General features: G+C 33.5%; 1 protein-coding gene across 2 annotated transcripts in view; it reads right to left on the bottom strand.

Annotated features, from left to right (window-relative positions):
• Positions 1–18,741, bottom strand: part of LOC138705190 (facilitated trehalose transporter Tret1-like) — a 48,612-nt gene extending 29,871 nt beyond the window's left edge. Inside the window, exons 1-2 of one of the 2 annotated variants that reach the window (XM_069833929.1) lie at positions 18,633–18,741; positions 715–835 (exon numbers count right to left, since the gene is read on the bottom strand). In XM_069833929.1, the coding sequence (XP_069690030.1) occupies positions 715–832 (118 nt within the window). In that variant the 5' untranslated portion in view covers positions 833–835; positions 18,633–18,741. The remainder of the gene's footprint in view (positions 1–714; positions 836–18,632) is intronic. The other variant, XM_069833930.1, reaches the window with a different exon arrangement.
• Positions 18,742–20,020: the final 1,279 nt, after the last annotated feature.

The raw sequence follows: 20,020 nt of genomic DNA, 5'->3' as shown, positions 1-20,020 counted from the left end.
ACGAACAAAGTGAAACCGGTAAATCAAAACCAAAAGGTAATGGTTAACAATACAAAGAAAATTGAGATCTGTAACTCTACAGTACGAAAATTATCAAGCTGAAGGCAGAAAACTAGACTTTCTGCGAACAATAGGTCACAACATTAACATTTACAACTAAATTGTATTTTCATTAGAAAATAATAAATTTAGGAAAAATGAATTAGGATTCTGCATTATGAATTTTAAATTTAGTAATTTTATATTTAATGAAATTTACAACTAGGAAAATGGATTTAGGAAAATAATATATTACGAATTTTAATGATAATGAAAAACGCATTAGGAAAAGTGATAGGGAACGGTTAAATCATTGGGTGTGAATCTTGCTCTGTAAGGAAACATCAAGAGTCGGGCCATTTATTTTTTGTTTCTGGGACTACTTATTTCAGCTCATACTGTATAACTTATTGACTAAAAGCTAGATAAAAGAGATTACTCACGATTGCAGTCACATAAGTCTTCGTAAATGACAAACAGTGCAGTATTGTCGCAAGAGGTACCTCTTCGCGTATGCACAGTTATTCGGTTTACCGTGAGGGCGAGTAGAATAGGCCAATAGGTTTCATTATATTCAAGATTTCTTTTCGCACCAGCTTTCGAAATAAATGGAAAGGGTATATGCGTATCATAAATCTATCTCTAATAGAAGAGTTAATTTCGGAATCTATTTACCGAAGATGGCGGCCAGATACTGGGTGAGTTTCTTCCCCTCTGGAATACTCTTGCCTCGGGGCTCCTCTGTGAGCGGCTCGAAGGCATCGACATCTTTGCTGGGAGCCTCTGGATCCATTGTCTAAGAAATATAAAACTGTACAGTATTATTTGTAATTTCTGTCTGGAATTTGTGGAGATGGTGAAAATCTTACTCTCACAGCCACTTTGTTCATCACAATATCTCATATAAACGGACCATCCTGAGTAAAAACTTCAGCTGATTGTGCTCTAGCGATTGTTTCTATTCCTTATTGAATAAGTAGACTATAATTAGGCTTTTATTTTGTATTCGCAGAATATGTTTGGAATTAAAATATAGGGTAAGGAAAAGTATTTTCGTGATATAGGTATATTCGTGATAATTTTTGCAAAAGCTTTCAAGAACATCCCTACTGTAGAACATAGTTCTAGGCGACTGCTAGTAATACTGCATTGTTTCACGGATGGCGAAACATGATTGATTCCATCTTAGTTTGTTTGTGCTGGCCATGACAGAAAGTTGCGCACTTTCTTAAGAATTTCGGTAGTTTTTGAACTGTTTGTAGTGTTGCAGTGATTACTGTGCACGTATTTAAAGTAAGAAGTCCATACTTGTACTATACTGTAGTGCTTGAGTTCCTCTAACTGTACATAATATTTAGATTATATTATTGATGTTAATGGCGTCAATTAAAGCTTAGGAAATGGATGCGATTTCTTAGCTTTCTTCTCGTGAAAGTGATGGCGGCCGAACAAGCCTCAGTATTTCGGCTCATAGCAAGGTTTCTATACCTTTGCCAGAAAAGCTTATTTGAAGAAAATTATTACCCATAAATCGTACTTCTATTCTATCTATTTTTTTATTAATTTAGTGCCTATCACGAAATTACGTACCCTACCTTGATTTTAGGTCTAACATAGGAAAAGAGAGAATTAAATACAGGAAATATGGTGCAATCAACTTATTGCAGACGCCAAAATGGTGAGGGAGCAGAAAATATCTAGCTATAAATCTACAAAGAAAAATAGATGTGTCATGGAGTTCCCTCAAAGATTTCATGAGCAGAAATGATTGTTATGGAAATCAGACTCCTAAATTAGGAAGGTTTTTTTGATCTTACGTCTGATATAGAAGTACCGCTGTATATTAATTATACGAGAGTGGATCGGAAAGTAACGAACAATAATTAAAAAAAATCGTTCTATAGGTAAACAAAATTAAATTCTGCGCACCGCTACCCCAATCTATTTGGCTTCTCGTTTCCAAAATTTATCCGCATATCATCAGCTAAGTACAAGATCTCATCATAACAATTTACTCATTATACCCTACCACAAGACATCTTTATATTCTTCATCCTATACAGTTTCAGTTGCTAGAAATTGGAACTCGCTTCCGAGTGATATAAGGGGTTGTTGGACAATAACTTCATTTAGGTCAAAATTGCATAAATTCTTACTTAACAGATGAATTGCTGATTAATATTTGTTACTTATAATGAAACTAACATCTGTCCATTCTTATTATTATTATTATTATTATTATTATTATTATTATTATTATTATTATTATTATTATCATTAATTTTTCTAAATGGATTTACAAAACCTCTAATGGCAATTACATTAATATTCTCATTATAGAAATAGAAATATATATATTCTCCCTGTAACATAGTCCTAGTAAGCTTATATTAAATTAATTTTCATCATTTTACTAGCTATCTCAAATATTAAATTAATTATAATTCATTGAATTAAATTAGCTCATATATTAAGTTACTACTTTACCTTATAGATTTATCTAAATTTAAATAAATGTGTAGTGAAGAATATTGCTGGAGAACCTTTTAAGTGTAGTGTAAATATTTGTAATTTAAATTTATGTATTGTATTGATTAAGGCTGGTTGAGTGGAAGAGAAGGCCTTATGGCCTTAACTCTGCCAGCGAAAATAAAACATTATTGTTATTATTATTATTATTATTATCATTATTATTATTATTATTATTATTATTATTATTATTATTATTATTATTATTATTATTATTATTAGAATAGGAGGGGTAACATTAGTAACAAAAGAACTAGCTAGATATAGAATATTGAATTCTTACAGGATCCAGTTGAGGTAAATAAAAATATTTGTTTCAATGAAAGACGGGAAGCAAGTCGTACACTTAGAAATAAAAAGAGACATTACTTGAAGGAAAAACTCAATGAGGTAGAAAAAATAGTAAGAATAAAAGAGATTTATATAAACGCATAAAGGAATTTAAGAATAGATATCAGGCAAGGGTAAACGTGGTCAAGGATGAGAATGATGACTTGCTTGCAGATTCTAATTCAATCCTGAACAGATGGACAAACTGTTTTGGGTAACTACTAAATGTACATAGGCCAAATGGAAATTATCGAGATAAGATTCAAATACAAACTGCTGCCTATTTATACCCGAAACCACACTCTCTGAAGTCGAAATTGCGATAGAGAATCTGACATTAGCCTACAAATCTCCAAGTATCAATCAAATTCCAGCAGAATTAATACAAGAGGGTGGAATCGTATTATCTAGCGAAACGTATAAGCTTGTACTGTACTTACTATTTGGGAAAAGGAAATTGTACCAGAACAATGGAAGGAGTCCATAATTGTACCTATCTTTAAAAAAGGGAAAAAGATTAACTTTAGTAACTTTCGAGAAATATGACTTTTGTTGACGTCGTACAAAATTTTGTCCAATATTCTTTTGAGAAGATTAAATCCATGTGTAGATGAAATTATTGGAGATCAGTGCGGCTTTAGGCGTAATAGATCGACCAATGATCAGATTTTTTGTATTCGACAGATAGGCCTATTGGGGAAAAAATGGAGTCTAAGGGTACATACAGTACATCAGTTATTCATAGATTTCAAAAACGCTTATGACGGTTAAGAGAGAAAGTTTATAAATATTCTTATTGTATTTGGTATTCCCAAGAAACTAGTTCGATTAATTAAAATGTGTCTCAGTGAAACGTACAGCAGAGTCCGTATAGACCAGTTTCTGTCAGACACTTTTCCAATTCACTGCGGGCTAAAGCAAGGAGATGCACTATCACCTTTACTTTTTAACTTTGCTCTAGAATATGCCATTAGGAAAGCTCCTTGTTTACGCATGTGACTATGTTAGGTCAAAATCCACAGACTATTAGGGAAAACATAGGAATTTTACTTGAAGGGAGTAAAGAGATAAGTTTGGAAGTAAATTCCGAAAAGGCAAAGTATACGATTATGTCTCGTGACCAGAATATTATACGAAATGGAAATATAAAAATAGGAAATTCATACTTTGATGAGGTGCAAAATTAAAATGTCTTGGAGCAACAATATCAAAATATAAATGATACTCCGAAGGAAATTAAACGTAGAATAAAATAAATATGGGAAATGCCTGTTATTATTCTGTTGAGAAGCTTTTATCTTCCAGTATTCTCTCAAAAAAGCTGAAAGTTTGAATTTATAAAACAATAATATTACCGGTTTCTCTGTATGGTTGTGAAACTTGGACTCTGAACTGAGAGACAAACACAGTTTAAGAGTGTTTCAGAATAAGGTTCTTAGAAAAATATTTGGGACTAAGAGAGATGAAGTTACAGGAGAATGGAGAAAGTTACATAACGCAGAACTCCATGCATTTTATTCTTCATCTGACATAATTTGGAACATTAAATCCAGACGTTTGAGATGGGCAGGGCATGTAGCAAGTATGGGCGAATCCGGAAATGCATATAGAGTGTTAGTTGGGAGGCCGAGGGGAATAAGACCTTTAGGGAGGCCGAGACGTAGATGGGAGGATAATATTAAAATGGATTTGAGGGAGGTGGGATATGAAGATAGAGACTAGATTAATCTTGCACAGGATAGGGACCGATGGCGGGCTTATGTGAGGGCGACAATGGACCTCCGGGTTCCTTAAAAACCATAAATGAGTAACTATTATTATTATTATTATTATTATTATTATTATTATTATTAATACTTATTCACAGATTACATTTGGAATTAAAATATATACGGTATTAATCAAGTGCAGAAACGTAGTCGCAATCAAATTTGTTCTCACGGGAGAGTTGTTCAGTAGGGGTCAGGTGTGAAACCTGTTTTAGAAAGTAAACTGTGACTTCTTTTAGTTTCCATACAATCTTATTTCTTGAGATTTTATATTATTATTATTATTATTATTATTATTATTATTATTATTATTATTGTTGTTGTTGTTATTGTTACTATTATTATTTATAACTATCCATACCCATGTGCTCTGCTGCACTTGTTAGAAATAAATATAAAGTAATTACGTAATTAAAATAGGACATTTGGTTCAGGGAACATTCGTGTATGATAGAAGGATAAGTCGTTTAATATGTTACTTAATTGAAATTGTATTTAAATAATTTAAATGCGATCATTTTTGTTTAGACACCACTCCTTTGGTGCAATGATAATTCCTTTAACATGTTCCTTAGTTGTTATTACATGCAAATAATTAATATAGAGTCATTTGGTTCAGGTAATATCCGTTTTTGGTGCAAGGATAATTCGTTCAACATTTTTATAACTTAGTCTTGAATGCATCCTTTAATAAATCACTCCAAATTAATGTCAATATACAGTGGATTGTGTACGAAGATCATTTGTTATGTTGGCCACATTGTGCATCTTTTTTCTTTGTTAAGTTCATTTTATTCACGCTTTAGCATCTGTGATCATGTCTCTTGTTTAGAATGTGTGGATATATCAGTAGGTCGTTTTTACTCTTGTTGAGTTCCTGTTTCTATTGTGTGTTGTAGATTGCTTGTGTTCACGTAACTGATTATAGACTTTGATTAATGTTTTTGGTATTGATGATTGAGGCGGTGATGAATCAGGCATGTATATTTCAAATCCGATATTTGCCTTTATGACTAAGAGAAATCATGAAAAACCTCAGTCAGATTGGTCGGCCAAGGGGTTTGAGCCCGGGAACTCCCGAATTTGTGTCTCAAACTCTACCGTCTGAACCAACTCGGTTATATATCATTGTTTATGCAAATAAAAAATTGAGGTACCCTACATAAATATTATTTTAAGAAACACAGGATATGGGTAAATTATGAGTGCAGGAACGCCATATCGTGACATCTATTAAAATAACTCAGTTCCAGTGAGCTCAATGGTAAATACTTATTTTCACTCTATATGTAGGTATTTTTGGTCTAGTAAAACATTCATCTTTACGAAAAAATCTCTTAAAAATACTATTAAGGTCTGTGGACAAAAAGAAACTGAAGTATATAAAATTAGAGTATTTTATGTGGACCAAATAAAGTTTAAATAATCAAGTTATACAATAATTATTTCGACAGAATATCAAGTTTTATGTGCGTAAAAGTCTATTTTAATCTTACCTCAGGCCTCATATCTGTAGTGCTCGGGAAAAGTGACACAAGTCAGTTTCCACAAACCTTTTTTGATAATTTATTGACAACTTACGGAACATCTGTTGGCTTGGAAAAAAATACATAGGTATTCCTCCCATTACAATAATTCATACAGAACAAAATCAAATCGACATAAACCAGTGTAAGTTGTCAATAAATTATCAAAAAAGGTTTGTGGAAACTGACTTATGTCACTTTTCCCGAGCACTGCAGATATGTAGCATTACATCCATCTAGAGAAACTACAATTTCAAATAGTGAAGGAATTATCCAAATCGGTTAATTAGCTTTTGAGATTACTTCATACAAACACACAAACATTCTCTGTATATTAATACTGAAAAACATTTATATTATATTCCCATCATAGAATAGAAATATATCCATGTTAAATGAATAATATTATCTTTTTTTGTGCAAGGCCGCCTTAAATAGACGGAGTCATTTGTTTTCATTTCATTTAGTCTATTACTATCTGAGATGGCGCTGATAAAACACGTTATTTTAAAACTCTTGTGTCTCCTTAAATATCAGTCGTAGAAAAATTTGCATAGAATAAAACTTATCGGAAATCATTTTTAAAGAAACTTTTGTTATGTAACATTTTTCATGAAAATCGATAATAAGCTATATATTTCGACTTATTTAATTCGGCCCCCCTTCTAATTCCCCTTTTAAATAAAGTATTTTGAATGACATATAGGTTAAAATCTAAGTTAGAACGAACTTAATTTAAATTCAAATTTTCATAGAAATCCGTTCAGCCATTATCGCGTGAAAAGATACCAAAAATCCAGACAGGCAAACAGACATACAAACAAAAATTTAAAAAATGCGATTTTCGGTCTCAGGATGATTAATTATACATGTTAATACCAATTATTTTTGGAGAAGCGAAAATTACCAGAAAAATTTCAGTTACAGATTTATTATTAGTATAGATAATAAGTATTATCGATATTACTATTATCACTGTAACTTATCTTTATTGAACGTCTCAGATTGTCTAGAAGTAAATATCTTTGACTGATGATGGCAAATCAAGCCATAGTCAATGCAGGCATTTCACTGGATAAAGAAATTTTAGCACAATTTGGTAGTCATTGGTTACTTTTTATGTTATCATTCTTATCTTTTTGTCTTTCATGACATCATAATGAATCATCATCATCATATGAATACTTAGAATAACAAATAAATAACAAGGAGGAACTTTGTTGTGCATTTCTGTCTAATATAATGTAGTACATTCTCCAGTTTGTAATATTATTTTTCTAACACTCTGTATATTATAAAATATGAAATCTGTGTCTGTATGTTGATCCTTCATCCAATGATTCCACTTTGACAAATAAAATCCGATATTAATCCAAGCAAAAGTGGCGATTTCAAACTTCTCACATTCAAGCATTTATGTAATCAGCTATTGAGATTTTATCTCTGCTCCATATTCACTTTCATAGATATGAAACAGAGTCGAGTTGAGATAAGTTTAATCAACTGGTTGGAAGAATTCTCTTCGTGATTATCGATGATTTCAGTTTCTCTGATTATAACTATCATGTGTACCAGATTTGTTACAAAAATATTCGCTAAGTTTGATCGGAATTGTGGTAATGGACAATACGTTATAACACTAGGCCTAATAGAACATGCAAATATCTCGGTGAAAGATCTGTAAGAAATGAAACGTAAGTTTTGGAAGTTGAATATATTAAGACTATTTCTTTACATTTGGAATCTGAGAAGTTAAAAGAAAGTTTCAGAATTCTAGAAATACAGAATTACGTCGATGTCGGCATTATTTTTTGGTTATAGCCTAAGCTTGAGTATTTTAATTTTAAGAGTGACAGAAGACAAATCCCAAAAAATTAAATTTCTTAGGTCAATATGAGATTTCATAATAAGGAAAATGATTAGAAACGAAAGTATCCAGAACAAATTAGAAGAAAAACATAACGCTCAAACATTCACTGGAAGGAATGTATTGCATTTGATGTATTTATTGCTACATACTATAACGCAAAATGAATAGAATAAACATAGAGCACACCCGTCTGGACAAGCTCGTGTTTGGGATATTTCCTATAGCCTGAATAATTATTTTGCACGAAAATACAATATAACAAGAATTTAATGAATTAGAAAATGTAATAAAACAGTAAATGCTAATATACAAAGAAAATCAATGCAAGAGCATAATATAAGTTTGAAAGAATAAATAGCCTATAACTCTGCTACAGAAAAGAATAATAAAAATGTGCCTTATTAAACCTCTTGATTATTCTTCAGAGCTGCTGTATTCAGAATTTAAAGTATTTGACTTCCATCAAATTTATAACAATGTATTATTGAATTTCGTACATAAAAACCGAATTATATTTACTTTATATTTACATAAATATAAAACTAGAAGATCAGATAACATATGCTTGACAGTTCCTAAATGTACCACAACTGTAGCATATGATCACAGAAGCAACTACGGCTTTATAACATGGTAATAGCTAAATTCCCAAACATACAATTTGCTAATGCTCCTTATTTTAAAAAATCAATTAAAAATTGCTGTTTACAGAGAAAATTTAAAGTTCAGTTATTGTGATATCTGTGTTTTTCTTGTCCTTTTTTCTCTCTCTTTTTTTTTTTAAATAAAATGTCTTAACATTATGTGGAATGCCTCTGATCACGAGTATGTAACTTACTTTTCTGGGGCTGCTAGAGTGTTTTTATATGAAAAGAAATCAATATGTATCTTTGTTCTGGCAATAAAGTATTATTGTTATATCAACCATTCGCTTGTTGTCAGTTATAGTGGATTCATAGAGGAAGAAAGCTGTACGGCGAACCTGGTTGTGTTGATACTACCACGGGGTAAGTGCGTTTTTGTTTAAAATGTCTTATATATTTCATGAAAATGTAGTGTGCTATGTATATCATTACAGTATATTTTAACTATTTCCAAGATTTCAAAATAGTTTTATAATATAATTTAAATTGGGATTGTTTTACGTAAGAAAATAAAACAAAACGTATGTAGTAGTTCAAGGCCAAGCGATGTCCTTATTAGGACCACATGATTTATTGAATTATTTGCATTAATTATTTGTATTTATTTATTTTTATTTATATTTACTTAATTATTTATTTAATTATTAATTAATTAATTTCATTTATGTAAGGTGGTACTGTTTTATTTGTAAGCAGAACGTAATCAGAGGTATGATTTTGTGTGAAACTTATGGCAGATATGTGGATGGATATTATGTTGAGATCACAAAACAACAGGAAATTGCACATTTTGAGTACCCAGAATGTAAAAATGATTAAGTTCTCTAATAATGTGAAACATTTTATGTCATACATAGTTTAAAGACTATTTTCTCATTGACTTAGAGTTTTCTTTATTTTAATAAATAAAATATATTTTTATTCAATCGTTTGTTCATCAATTGAAAAGTTTATTAACTCTGTTTATTTCTAAAATTTGGAAATTCAGAGCTGGTCTTATTTGGACCCTCTGTTCCGAATCTAATAAGGCCAATTATCCCTTTTTTTAGTAACAAATAATACAATTTAACGGTAAAGCTATATATTTTCCATTTCCTCATGAATAAATTTATAATTGTGTTAAATTTAAAAAAAAAGATTCATTGAGAAAGAACCAAATGCCAGCGAAGCAAACCTTAACATGGTTATTTGACGCATTACTTTAGACTAGAACAAGGACCACTTAAACTTCTGTAGTCAAGAAAGAAGAACTTACTAATGTAATTGTTAATGGTCCAGTAACAATCAATACCTCTCACGTATCAATAAGTTTAATTACGAGAAGTAGCACAGTCATTATCATGCACGTGGGAGTTGTGTGAACTTGTACAGCTAGTAGGGTATGGCTATCGACGTGGTTCAAGTTTTGGTGGAGCGATGATGATACTGCAACGATAAAGGGAACGGAAAACAATCTCTCATTTTATTTCCCATGATAATCACATGGCTGTGAATTAAAATGCCATGGCCGCTTTTCATGAGCACCTCTTAAATTGGAGGAGGTTCCAAGACTTCGTTAGATAGATCAAGTCTAGAACCACGTAAGTATTCTAGAAGAACGGAACGGGCACACTGGCCCATGCTGTGATGTTGATAATGATGATACTTTCCAGATTCAGAAGTATTTATGCATCAAAAGGACGCAGACGGGTGAAAGCTTCTCATACAAAAAAACCGAGTCTCTCCTTCCACAAGAGACCGCCCGAGTTCTGTAGTGGACAAAATGATTGAAGAGCAATGATTTCAGAACACTTTGACATACGTTGATACTATAGTTTCACCATTGTTCCTTATCTCCGTATCATAGTAATTCTTAAATAGTCCCTGCAATTGATAAAGAACGTTAATAAAGTGATATCGATTACAATTACGTAACTGTTATCATCAATTTTAATATATTCCATAATCTCAGACAGACTTGAGATTGCTCTAATCAGAGATAATCCATATCTCTAAGTCTTGTGGCACTTCGCAGTGCCCTTTTCAATATGAGTGCTGTTTTAGAAGGACTGATCTTTGGAAATTTGTTACCTCTTTTAGCCCTACTAGCCTGTCTATATGTCCTGCGCCGTGGCATCCTGCCTAGGACTCGCGTTACGGAATGCGCGCTGGTTCGAGTCCTCACGGGCAAGAAACTTTATCATGAAATCTCGGCCAGTGTATGGGACCGGCGCCCACTCAGCATCGTGATGCACTTGAGATAGGTAGCGAAATCCGTTGCGAAAGCCAGCTATAACGGCTGGGAGGATTATCGTGCTAACCACACGATACCTCTATTCTGGTTGAATGATCGTCCACCTCTACTTCGGCATGTGGAGTGAGACCAGCAGCCGGCTGATCCGTCTAGGTCCTTCACGGGCTGTAGCGCCACGGATTATTATTATTATTATTATTATTATTATTATTATTATTATTATTATTATTATTATTATTATTAGGTGGTCTATATACTGCACTTTATTTTAGGATTCTATTTTACACAATATCTAGAGTACTAATTAGTATAGTTATGACTGTTGTTTTCAGCTTCCACAACCTTTGAATTTCTATACTCAGATTCTTACATTTAAATATAAAATTTTAGCTTTCTTCGTGATTGTTTCTGTCTTCAGGTACAGTTCCATAATGGCATCGATACATATTATCTTTTTTTTCCTCTTGTCTTCAATAGTCTACTGTTATATCAGTCTTATGATATTATTGTCATTGTTCTTGTTCTTATTATTATTATTACTATTATTATTATTATTATTATTATTATCATCATCATCATCATCAGCAGCAGCAGCAGCAACAAATAGAGGGTCTCCGAGAATGAATAGATTCATGAGGTTACTGTGAAATATATATTACGTGGAGTGGATTGAATGTGCCTTTATTTAATTCAGTAAATCAAAAAGATTCCGAACAATATTAGTAAGTTTCAATATCTGCACCATAAACTTGAAGGCGATAAGATTCGAATGTATTCACTATACACATTATTTCTGATATAACCCCATCGGAAGAAGTGTAATGGGATGAGATCAGGTCTTCTTGCGGGCCACGGGATGGGTGCATTTCTGCCAGTCCACCGCTCTGGAAATGGACGATTCAATTCTTCTTGCACATGATTTGCAAAGTGAGGCGGAGCTCCATCTTATTGAAAGATTATCTGAAATCCAGCGCTTTTCATCTGCTCGATTTGGGAAAAGAAAAAAATCCTCAGCTGGCTAGCATGTTCACATAGACTAAGTAGTGTGGTTGATGCTGGTTCCAGCAAAAGAAAGGGGCTAAAAATTCTGGTTGTGCATTAGATAGCAGCAAAATATTGACGTTAGGAGAAACTCGAATGTGTTTGTTTAACATGATTGTGATCCTGACTGACTTTTCAATGCACTTATTTCAGTTTATGGCGGCCGGGTTGCTCAGTTGGTAGAGCAGCTGGCTACGGACTGGAAGGTCCGGGATTCGATCCCGAGTGGTGACGGGATTTTTCTCGTTGTCCAACTTTCAGAAAGGCACCGAAGTTCACTCAGCCTCCTATAAAATTTAGTACCGGGTCTTTCCCGGGGGTAAAAGTTGGCCATAGCGTGGTGCCGATCACACCACCTCTAGTGCCGAGGTCATGGAAAGCATGGGACTCTACCTCCATTCCTTCATGGCATGTGACGGGGATACCTTTACCTTTTTACCTTTTTATTTCAGCACATAAATTTAACAATGACTTTATTATAACTATAACAATAAAAAAGGTAAAGGTATCCCCGTAACATGCCATGAAGGCACTTGTGGGGCATGGAGGTAGAGCCCCATGCTTTCCATGACCTCGGCACTAGAATGAGGTGGTGTGGTCGGCACCACGCTCTGACCGCCTTTTACCCCCGGGAAAGACCCGGTACTCAATTTTATAGGAGGCTGAGTGAACCTCGGGGCCGTTCTGAAAGTTTGGCAACGAGAAAAAATCCTGTCACCACCTGGGATCGAACCCCGGACCTTCCAGTCCGTAGCCAGCTCATAACTATACCAATAAAAATTCATGAACGCAATATTTTTGAGCCTCTGAATTAAACAGGGAATGATAAATTTGGAATTACATATTTTGGCGAAAATAATAACAGAAAATAAAACTACATGAACGAAATCTTTATGAATTTCTGAATTAAATAAAAATGATTGTAATCCATTATACATAACACATAACTCATAATAACCTCATAAAATTCAACCATTCATTTTCAGAGACCCTGTATTGAGTCTACTTTTGCATTCATTCCGACTTAATTTAATTTGTAATATTATTGAATCTTACTTTTTGGGCTGTACTGTATATAAATTATTGTCCTGCTGCCTTGAAAATGTGCTGTCTACATTTTAATCTCTATCTCTACTGCTGAATTTGGTGTTTAGCTGTTCAATTTGTAAGATCTGTATATTCGTAGTTCCTTTTCTAAAGTACCTCTTCTTTTTATCCAATATAATTTGTATGTAGTTCAAAGTAATTTATTCCATATATTCAAACTTTTAAACATCTAAATTTTCTCGAGGTCCAGATGTTAAATCTGTAAACCAGAGATGTAACTGGTGTGATCTTATAGTATAAATGTCGTTTCAGATTTAATTTCAGAGCATCTAGCCTACTTAATGTATTGCAAAGGAGTTGGAATAGACTTTTTCTTTTACATTATAATCTGAAAATATACAACAGACACGGGCGAACTGGTAATCATGATTACATCCGGTAGTGGGAAAGTTCTGACGTTACGTTCCTCCCACCAACTTCCACCTCCTCTGTAAGCGACTCTTAGTCGATGTCACGGATTGTTTTTGCGATGTTGAATTCTCATAAACGCCCATTCCAAGTAGATTGGGAAGAAAAATTCTTCTGTTGTGCTCATGGAGAAAACGTGATATGCTTACAATGCAACAAAATCATTATAGGAACGCAATATACACAGACATTATAAACAGTGTCATAAGAATCACAGCTTAATTACAGGTAAATAACCGTATTTTGAAGTTTAATACCTACACAATAAGCTAAAATAATAATAATATTAGCTAGATCATTTTTCTGTTTTCACAAATTTTTAAACAAAATTTTGCTCTATCTTTTATATTTTCTTTTCTATTTCTCTCTATTTCAATTTATAGGGCCGGAACATACAGAGCAGCTTGAAAAATTAAAAACCGAAATATTAAGTAACCAGAATAGAGAGGAGGCGAATGCCTTGACTCAAAATAAGAGGAAATTCTTGCCAGTTACATAGTTGCATGGGAAGTCGCAAAATCATTGAAACCTTTCAGTGACGGGGAATTTGTTAAAGCATGTTTAATAAGTGTGGCGAGTGTTATGTCTCCTGAAGAAAATGAACAATATGAAAACATTACTTTGCCTCGTCGTACTAACTATATGGAGGAGAACAGAAGATATTTCATACCTGGTGGATGAGCAACTAGAATCTAGTATTTCCCGATTCATAGTGTATTCAGTAGCTTTAGATGAAAGTTCGGACATTGCTCAGTCAGCATGGATCTTAAGGTAATTATCATTTATTTTTATATCAACTTCATGTAATAAAATGTGTACAATTAATTTAATTGCAAAACATTGATGAGAGCATGCTTAACACACGGCAAAGGTAATGTGTGCTCATACTTTGTATTATGTTTCTCTTAAGCTCGCCACTGCACATGAAAGGGGTGAGTACATTCCCCTACCACACTAACTCTCCTCTGTGTGACGGGTAGTATCTCAAGATCTGCTCACCACTGATATACAACTTCAAGGTACTTACGAGGTGAGTTTGAAAAGTCCATGGCTTGACACATAGATGGCAAGTAGGAGGAGGACTTTTCAATGAACAAGTTCACTAAGGATCCTGAAAGTAATAAGATCTGGACTTCTAAAATCAGATGTGAGGGATGGATTCCTACAGAGAGCTCTGTCCTTTGTGAGGAAGCTGCATTTTGAAGAATCCATGTGGGTAAAATCCCGAGAGGATGAAGTATATTGACATCACGTTTCACAAGAGATTGAAAAATTTGTTTAGTGTGCCGCTAGTGAGATCAAAACAAGTTATTCCTGATGCATCCCAGTTTAAGAATACTTCAAGACTAATATGTGACTCACAGTTTCTTAATGATGTGGCAAAGGGTGTTATGATGAAAATGACAGAGAATTTTATGTGGCTTCCGAGATGTTTTACAAGAGAACGGTAAAACTGTGTGTGATGAGCAATTGAGATGTTGAAACAGATTGCGAGCTTCCAAAATGAGTTACCGGTACAGTGAATTGAATTAATTATATAATGTGTCTGGATATAATTATAACCTCTGGTATTATGAAAACTATAAAAACTTGTGAAATGTGTTTAGACGCTGTTGTCTCAAATATGATCATTCATTAGAGTACTGATATGTTGCATTTACAAGTATTAAGTGCTTCAATGAGAACGGCTTGCTTTTTTCATTTCTTTGTAATAATTTAACTCAAATTTTTCTGTAAATCAGAACTTACTTGTAGTAAATATTGAACTATTGTAAAATATCTTAATGTTGACTTGAAAACATTTTTCCTACATAAAGTGCAGAATGTTAAAGCAATTCATTTTCTCCCTGTCATAATATAAGACAACAAATTGTCCCTAGGGTTTTAGTCTTAGGCTTATAATAGCTGGAATGCGTAGGCCTAAGCAGAAAAGAGAGTAGTAAGTGTTGCTATGCACAGCATTGTTCAATTTCTGCAGATTTATATTTTCGTTGTTTAGGCCTCATAACCATTCTGTTGACTAAGTTGTTAATTTGTGTTTAAGAGACCCTAGTGATTTATGACTTCAAAAAATTTGGGCTATTATGAAGGACGTGTCACCCAAATACTTGAGACTTTTGGTATGCCTTGCCTAGGTTAGATTAGGTTAGGTTAGTCTTTTGGTATGCTTTGCGTATACAAAGTGAAATGAAATGTGCATTTCGCGTTCATTTGGAAGTGTTTTACCTCTTTATTTCACAGGAACTTACCTGTTTCACGGATATTTAGGTTATCTGCATCATCAAGATTCATGCAATATTTCAACATTTTCCGGTAAGTTTATCAATATAATTACATTAGTTTTACAATCCTCGTTCTTCACACTTCTATTCATGAAAAAATAGCACTTTTTGACAATTCTCTCTCTCTCTCTCTCTCACACACACACACACACACACACAATATCGCGAGTTACACGTCCTTCACAATCTGCAAAATTAGTTGTGTACGTCTATATGTTGGCTATGATTTTTTCCTTTTTTTTTTACTGTAATTATGGTATTACTGTTCAATAATTATCTTAACTGGGAATAAATGTGTCTTTATTGTATACCGTACCAGATATAGTTTCGATACTATAAAAGTAATAAAATATTTGACAATTCTCTCTAACCTAATTTTACAGTTCGAGCCTATATTATTTCACATCAACGCACAGGAAGCACATAAGACAGATAATGTTTTTATTATAATATACTTTAGATCTTATTCAAAGAAGTTGTGTGTTAATAGTTGTGACTACATAGATTACAAATTCATGTTAGCTCCATGTATTATATTGTATTGTATTAATTATGTTATATTCATAACATTGTAGTAATTTTCTATCATACTGGTTGAGTGGAAGAGAAGGCCGAATGGCCTTAACTCTGCCAGTTAAAATAAACCATTATTATTATTATTATTATTATTATTATTATTATTATTATTATTATTATTATAAGAGCCTTCAGTGTGTTTGGAATCTTAATGGCGACGGGTGAGAGTGCCCAACTCCAATGGCTACACTGTATTCATAGAGTCATTGTAGTCAACAATACAGCCATTGTTAGCGTCCATTTTGTATTAGTTCAAGCACGAAAAAGAAACAATTTTCTGTTAACTACATTTTGTGTAGTTTAATTTTGAAGTTAGTAGACCTACACCAAACAGATTGGCAAAAATGGAAAATATCGAGCTTCGTGCTGTCATTAAATATTTCGTAACAGGTAATGAGTCCAAGAGATATTAAAGCAAACATGGATGCTACAGTGGAGAAATCCGCTCCAGCATTTTAGACTGCGAAAAAATGTGCGGCATTATTTAAACATCGTCGAGAGAGTATGGAAGACAACCCCCGCAGTGGATGTCCAGTAACAGCAACAAGTGAAGAAATAATAGAAAAAATCCACGATATGATATTGAATGACCGTCGACTGAAAGTGCGTGAAATTATCGATGTTATGCGTACCTCAACTGAACAGATGCGTCACATCTTAGTCAATGTATTGGACATGTCCAAGGTCTCCGCAAAGCGGGTTCCGCGTTTCTTAACTTATGAGCAAAGACACGTCCGATATCATATTTTCAAGGAATTGTTTGGCTCGATTCGAGAAATATACGCCAGATTGTTTGAGGCGGTTTGTGACCACTAATGGAACCTGGATCCATTATTACATACCCGAATAAAAACAACAGTCGAAACAATAGAAGCACAGTGATTCTTCACTTCGAAAGAAAGCAAAAACTGTTCAATCGATTGGGAATTTCATGGCGTCCGTGTTCTGGGATTCTAAGAGTATAATCACGTTTAAGTCTTATCTAGCAAATGGGAGAACAATAACCGGAGAATATTATTCCAGTCTCCTGCAGCAACTGAAAGAAAAAATTCGAGAGAAAAGGCCGGGTATGGCAAAGAAGAAAGTGTTCATCACGACAATGAACCTGCTCACACGTCTGCAATAGCGGTTGCTAAATTACATAAACTTCAGTTCAAATTGTTGCCGCACCCCTCATACTCACCAGATCTCGCACCCTCAGACGTCTTTCTTTTCTCAAAGCTCAAAACTCACTTGGGAAGAAATTTTCGTCAAGTGAAGAGGTTATCGCAGCAGCAGAAGGATTTTTGCAGACCTCGAGGAATCCATATACAGGAACGGTATAGCAGCATTGCAGCACCGGAGGACCAATTGTGTGAATCTCAGAGGCGATTATGTTGAGAAATAAAAATATTTTCATAATATTCCAGTTTAATTCCTATGTCAGGTTATGAACCTCTCAAACAATCCTCGTATTTGAGAGAGTAAGATTTAACAAATCGAATACGAAGTCTCCAGTCCTCCAGTGAAGGTGGCCATAAGGATCCTGAATATAGAATAGTTATTTTTTAAAGTCGTTGGTTAATTATAAAAAGAAAACTAAATTTTGAATTTGGGATTCACTTGATGCCAAAATGTCAAAATGACAGAATTATATTTTTTTGAAAATATAAATGATATTGGAAAATATGTAGAGTCCCTAAGAATTTGTAATGAGATGATTTGTATTTCAAAGACTTTGAATTTTAACCTCACTAGTAGTTAGTAGGTGGACTGAGGAACGGAACCTCTCACTCAAAAAACCATCCTCTGACAATCCTCTGATTAAAATAGGCATGGTAAATTTAGAAGAGAGGAAAGGTAGATATGATGCATATATTTCTTGTTTCTCTTTGTTGACCTAGTCCGCTTGTGAGAGGTTTTTCTGAAAGCGGATGGTTGGATCCAATAGCATGGTCTTATCTTTAACTCTGTAATGGCTATGATGTCCGCATGCCTGTTGGAATGATCTGCGGCCGAAATGCAAAAAACCTTCAAACTAAGGTGTCTTTGATTTTTATGATTTTTTTATATTAGTTTATTATTAAAATAAGTATCACAAAAGGCACTACTTTGGTTTGTTAATTTGCTTTAGGTGTTTGCATACTATTGGATTAAAAGAGGAATGAATAAACTCAATTTTATGTGATCTAATAATTTACGTTGGATTCGATTAAAAATATCTCATGATATTAAAATAAAAGCTACACAAATTAGAATATTTTATACAACTAGGATACAAAATTGAAACCATACTCACATAAAAAAGAAGATATGTTTGAAGATACCAGTGACACTACTTGTTTCTCCCCACTGTTAGAAATCACGACAAGCAAGTGATCAAAGAATTAACGGACATAAGATTTACTCTGGGCAACTGAAATGATAAGAAAGATTTTTTTGTTCCACTTAACCTTGATTGTACAAAAAATCTGATATGTCATTTAATCACAACTTTGATAATAAGTACACGTAGTCAGAAAGTACTTTAACAAGCAGTTGCATAGATAAGACGAAATTTATTCCATGATATTTTACACCCACCCAAAACGTTTCGGAAATGACACTCCAGAATGAGATGGAAGTATTTATCCCTAGACACTCCTACTACTAATATTGAGTATCAACATAAAGGGCAAATAAGTTTAACAATTTTTCACATACCTAAATAAACTAGTTCTCAGAAATATTTCACTACCTCGAAATTCAACATAATTTTCAAAATTAAAGAGCAAGACGACACGAATCTGCATGTTACCTAACTCTAAAATAATATGAAATAAAAAATAAACTGCTTCCAAGAGGAAGATCTTTACGCAGGCCCGGACCAAGATGGCTGAAATTTTGTATACTATTTAAAAAATTCCTCAAATTATCAACTCTAAAACCATTTTCTAAGAATTAACAGTCATAAAAACAGAGAGGAGCTGTCGTAACTTACAACTAAGCGTCTTGGTCGTGTTCTACAAAGCGTCTACTGCTGAATTAGCTGCGAAAAAAAGTCAATAAATATGCACATATTATAAGCAATTATATCTTTATTTCCTTTGTTTTGGAGACCTTCGGTCCTTGGAGTCATGATGCTAAAGATTTAGTATCTCAAATCGACCAAATTTTGATCTCAACGCGCAAATGCAATGAGCGTTCTAGGCACTCTTCCCGAACATTGTAATTATTGTTTCACCTTGTATATGCTCATTTTGTTGTTATATATGTAACTTATTGTTAAAATAACGTTCTATGTTATTCATGTATTAATGTTGTTGAGATTTGTTAATTAATAATCATTTTTATATTTGTTTATTTATTTGTTTATTTTACTGCCAGAGTTAAGGTCATGTGGAGAGAACATTTTGTAGCATTTCCGGGGTGACTCTAGCACAGGTTTCTATGATAAATGTTCCACATTCTCAATTTTCCCTTCATATACCAAGCTCTTTATTTAACCCAAAAAGAAAAAATCAAGGGGTGTTAAATCTGGAGATCTGTCTGGCCATTCTACTAGTCCACGCCGACCAATCCAATGTCCAGGGAACTGTTCGTCGTCCAATCTGCTGCAACATTTCTGTGGCTAACCCACCAGAATGAAAAATTATGTCAATTATTCTTCCCTCTTTCGACAACGCCATGACGAAAATCAAGAAATTT

This window comes from Periplaneta americana, chromosome 8, assembly GCF_040183065.1.
Source record: "Periplaneta americana isolate PAMFEO1 chromosome 8, P.americana_PAMFEO1_priV1, whole genome shotgun sequence".
In the NCBI taxonomy this organism is placed as follows: Eukaryota; Metazoa; Arthropoda; class Insecta; order Blattodea; family Blattidae; genus Periplaneta; species Periplaneta americana.
Note: the sequence above shows the minus strand (reverse complement) of the source record. Positions and strands in the feature narration are given on the sequence as shown.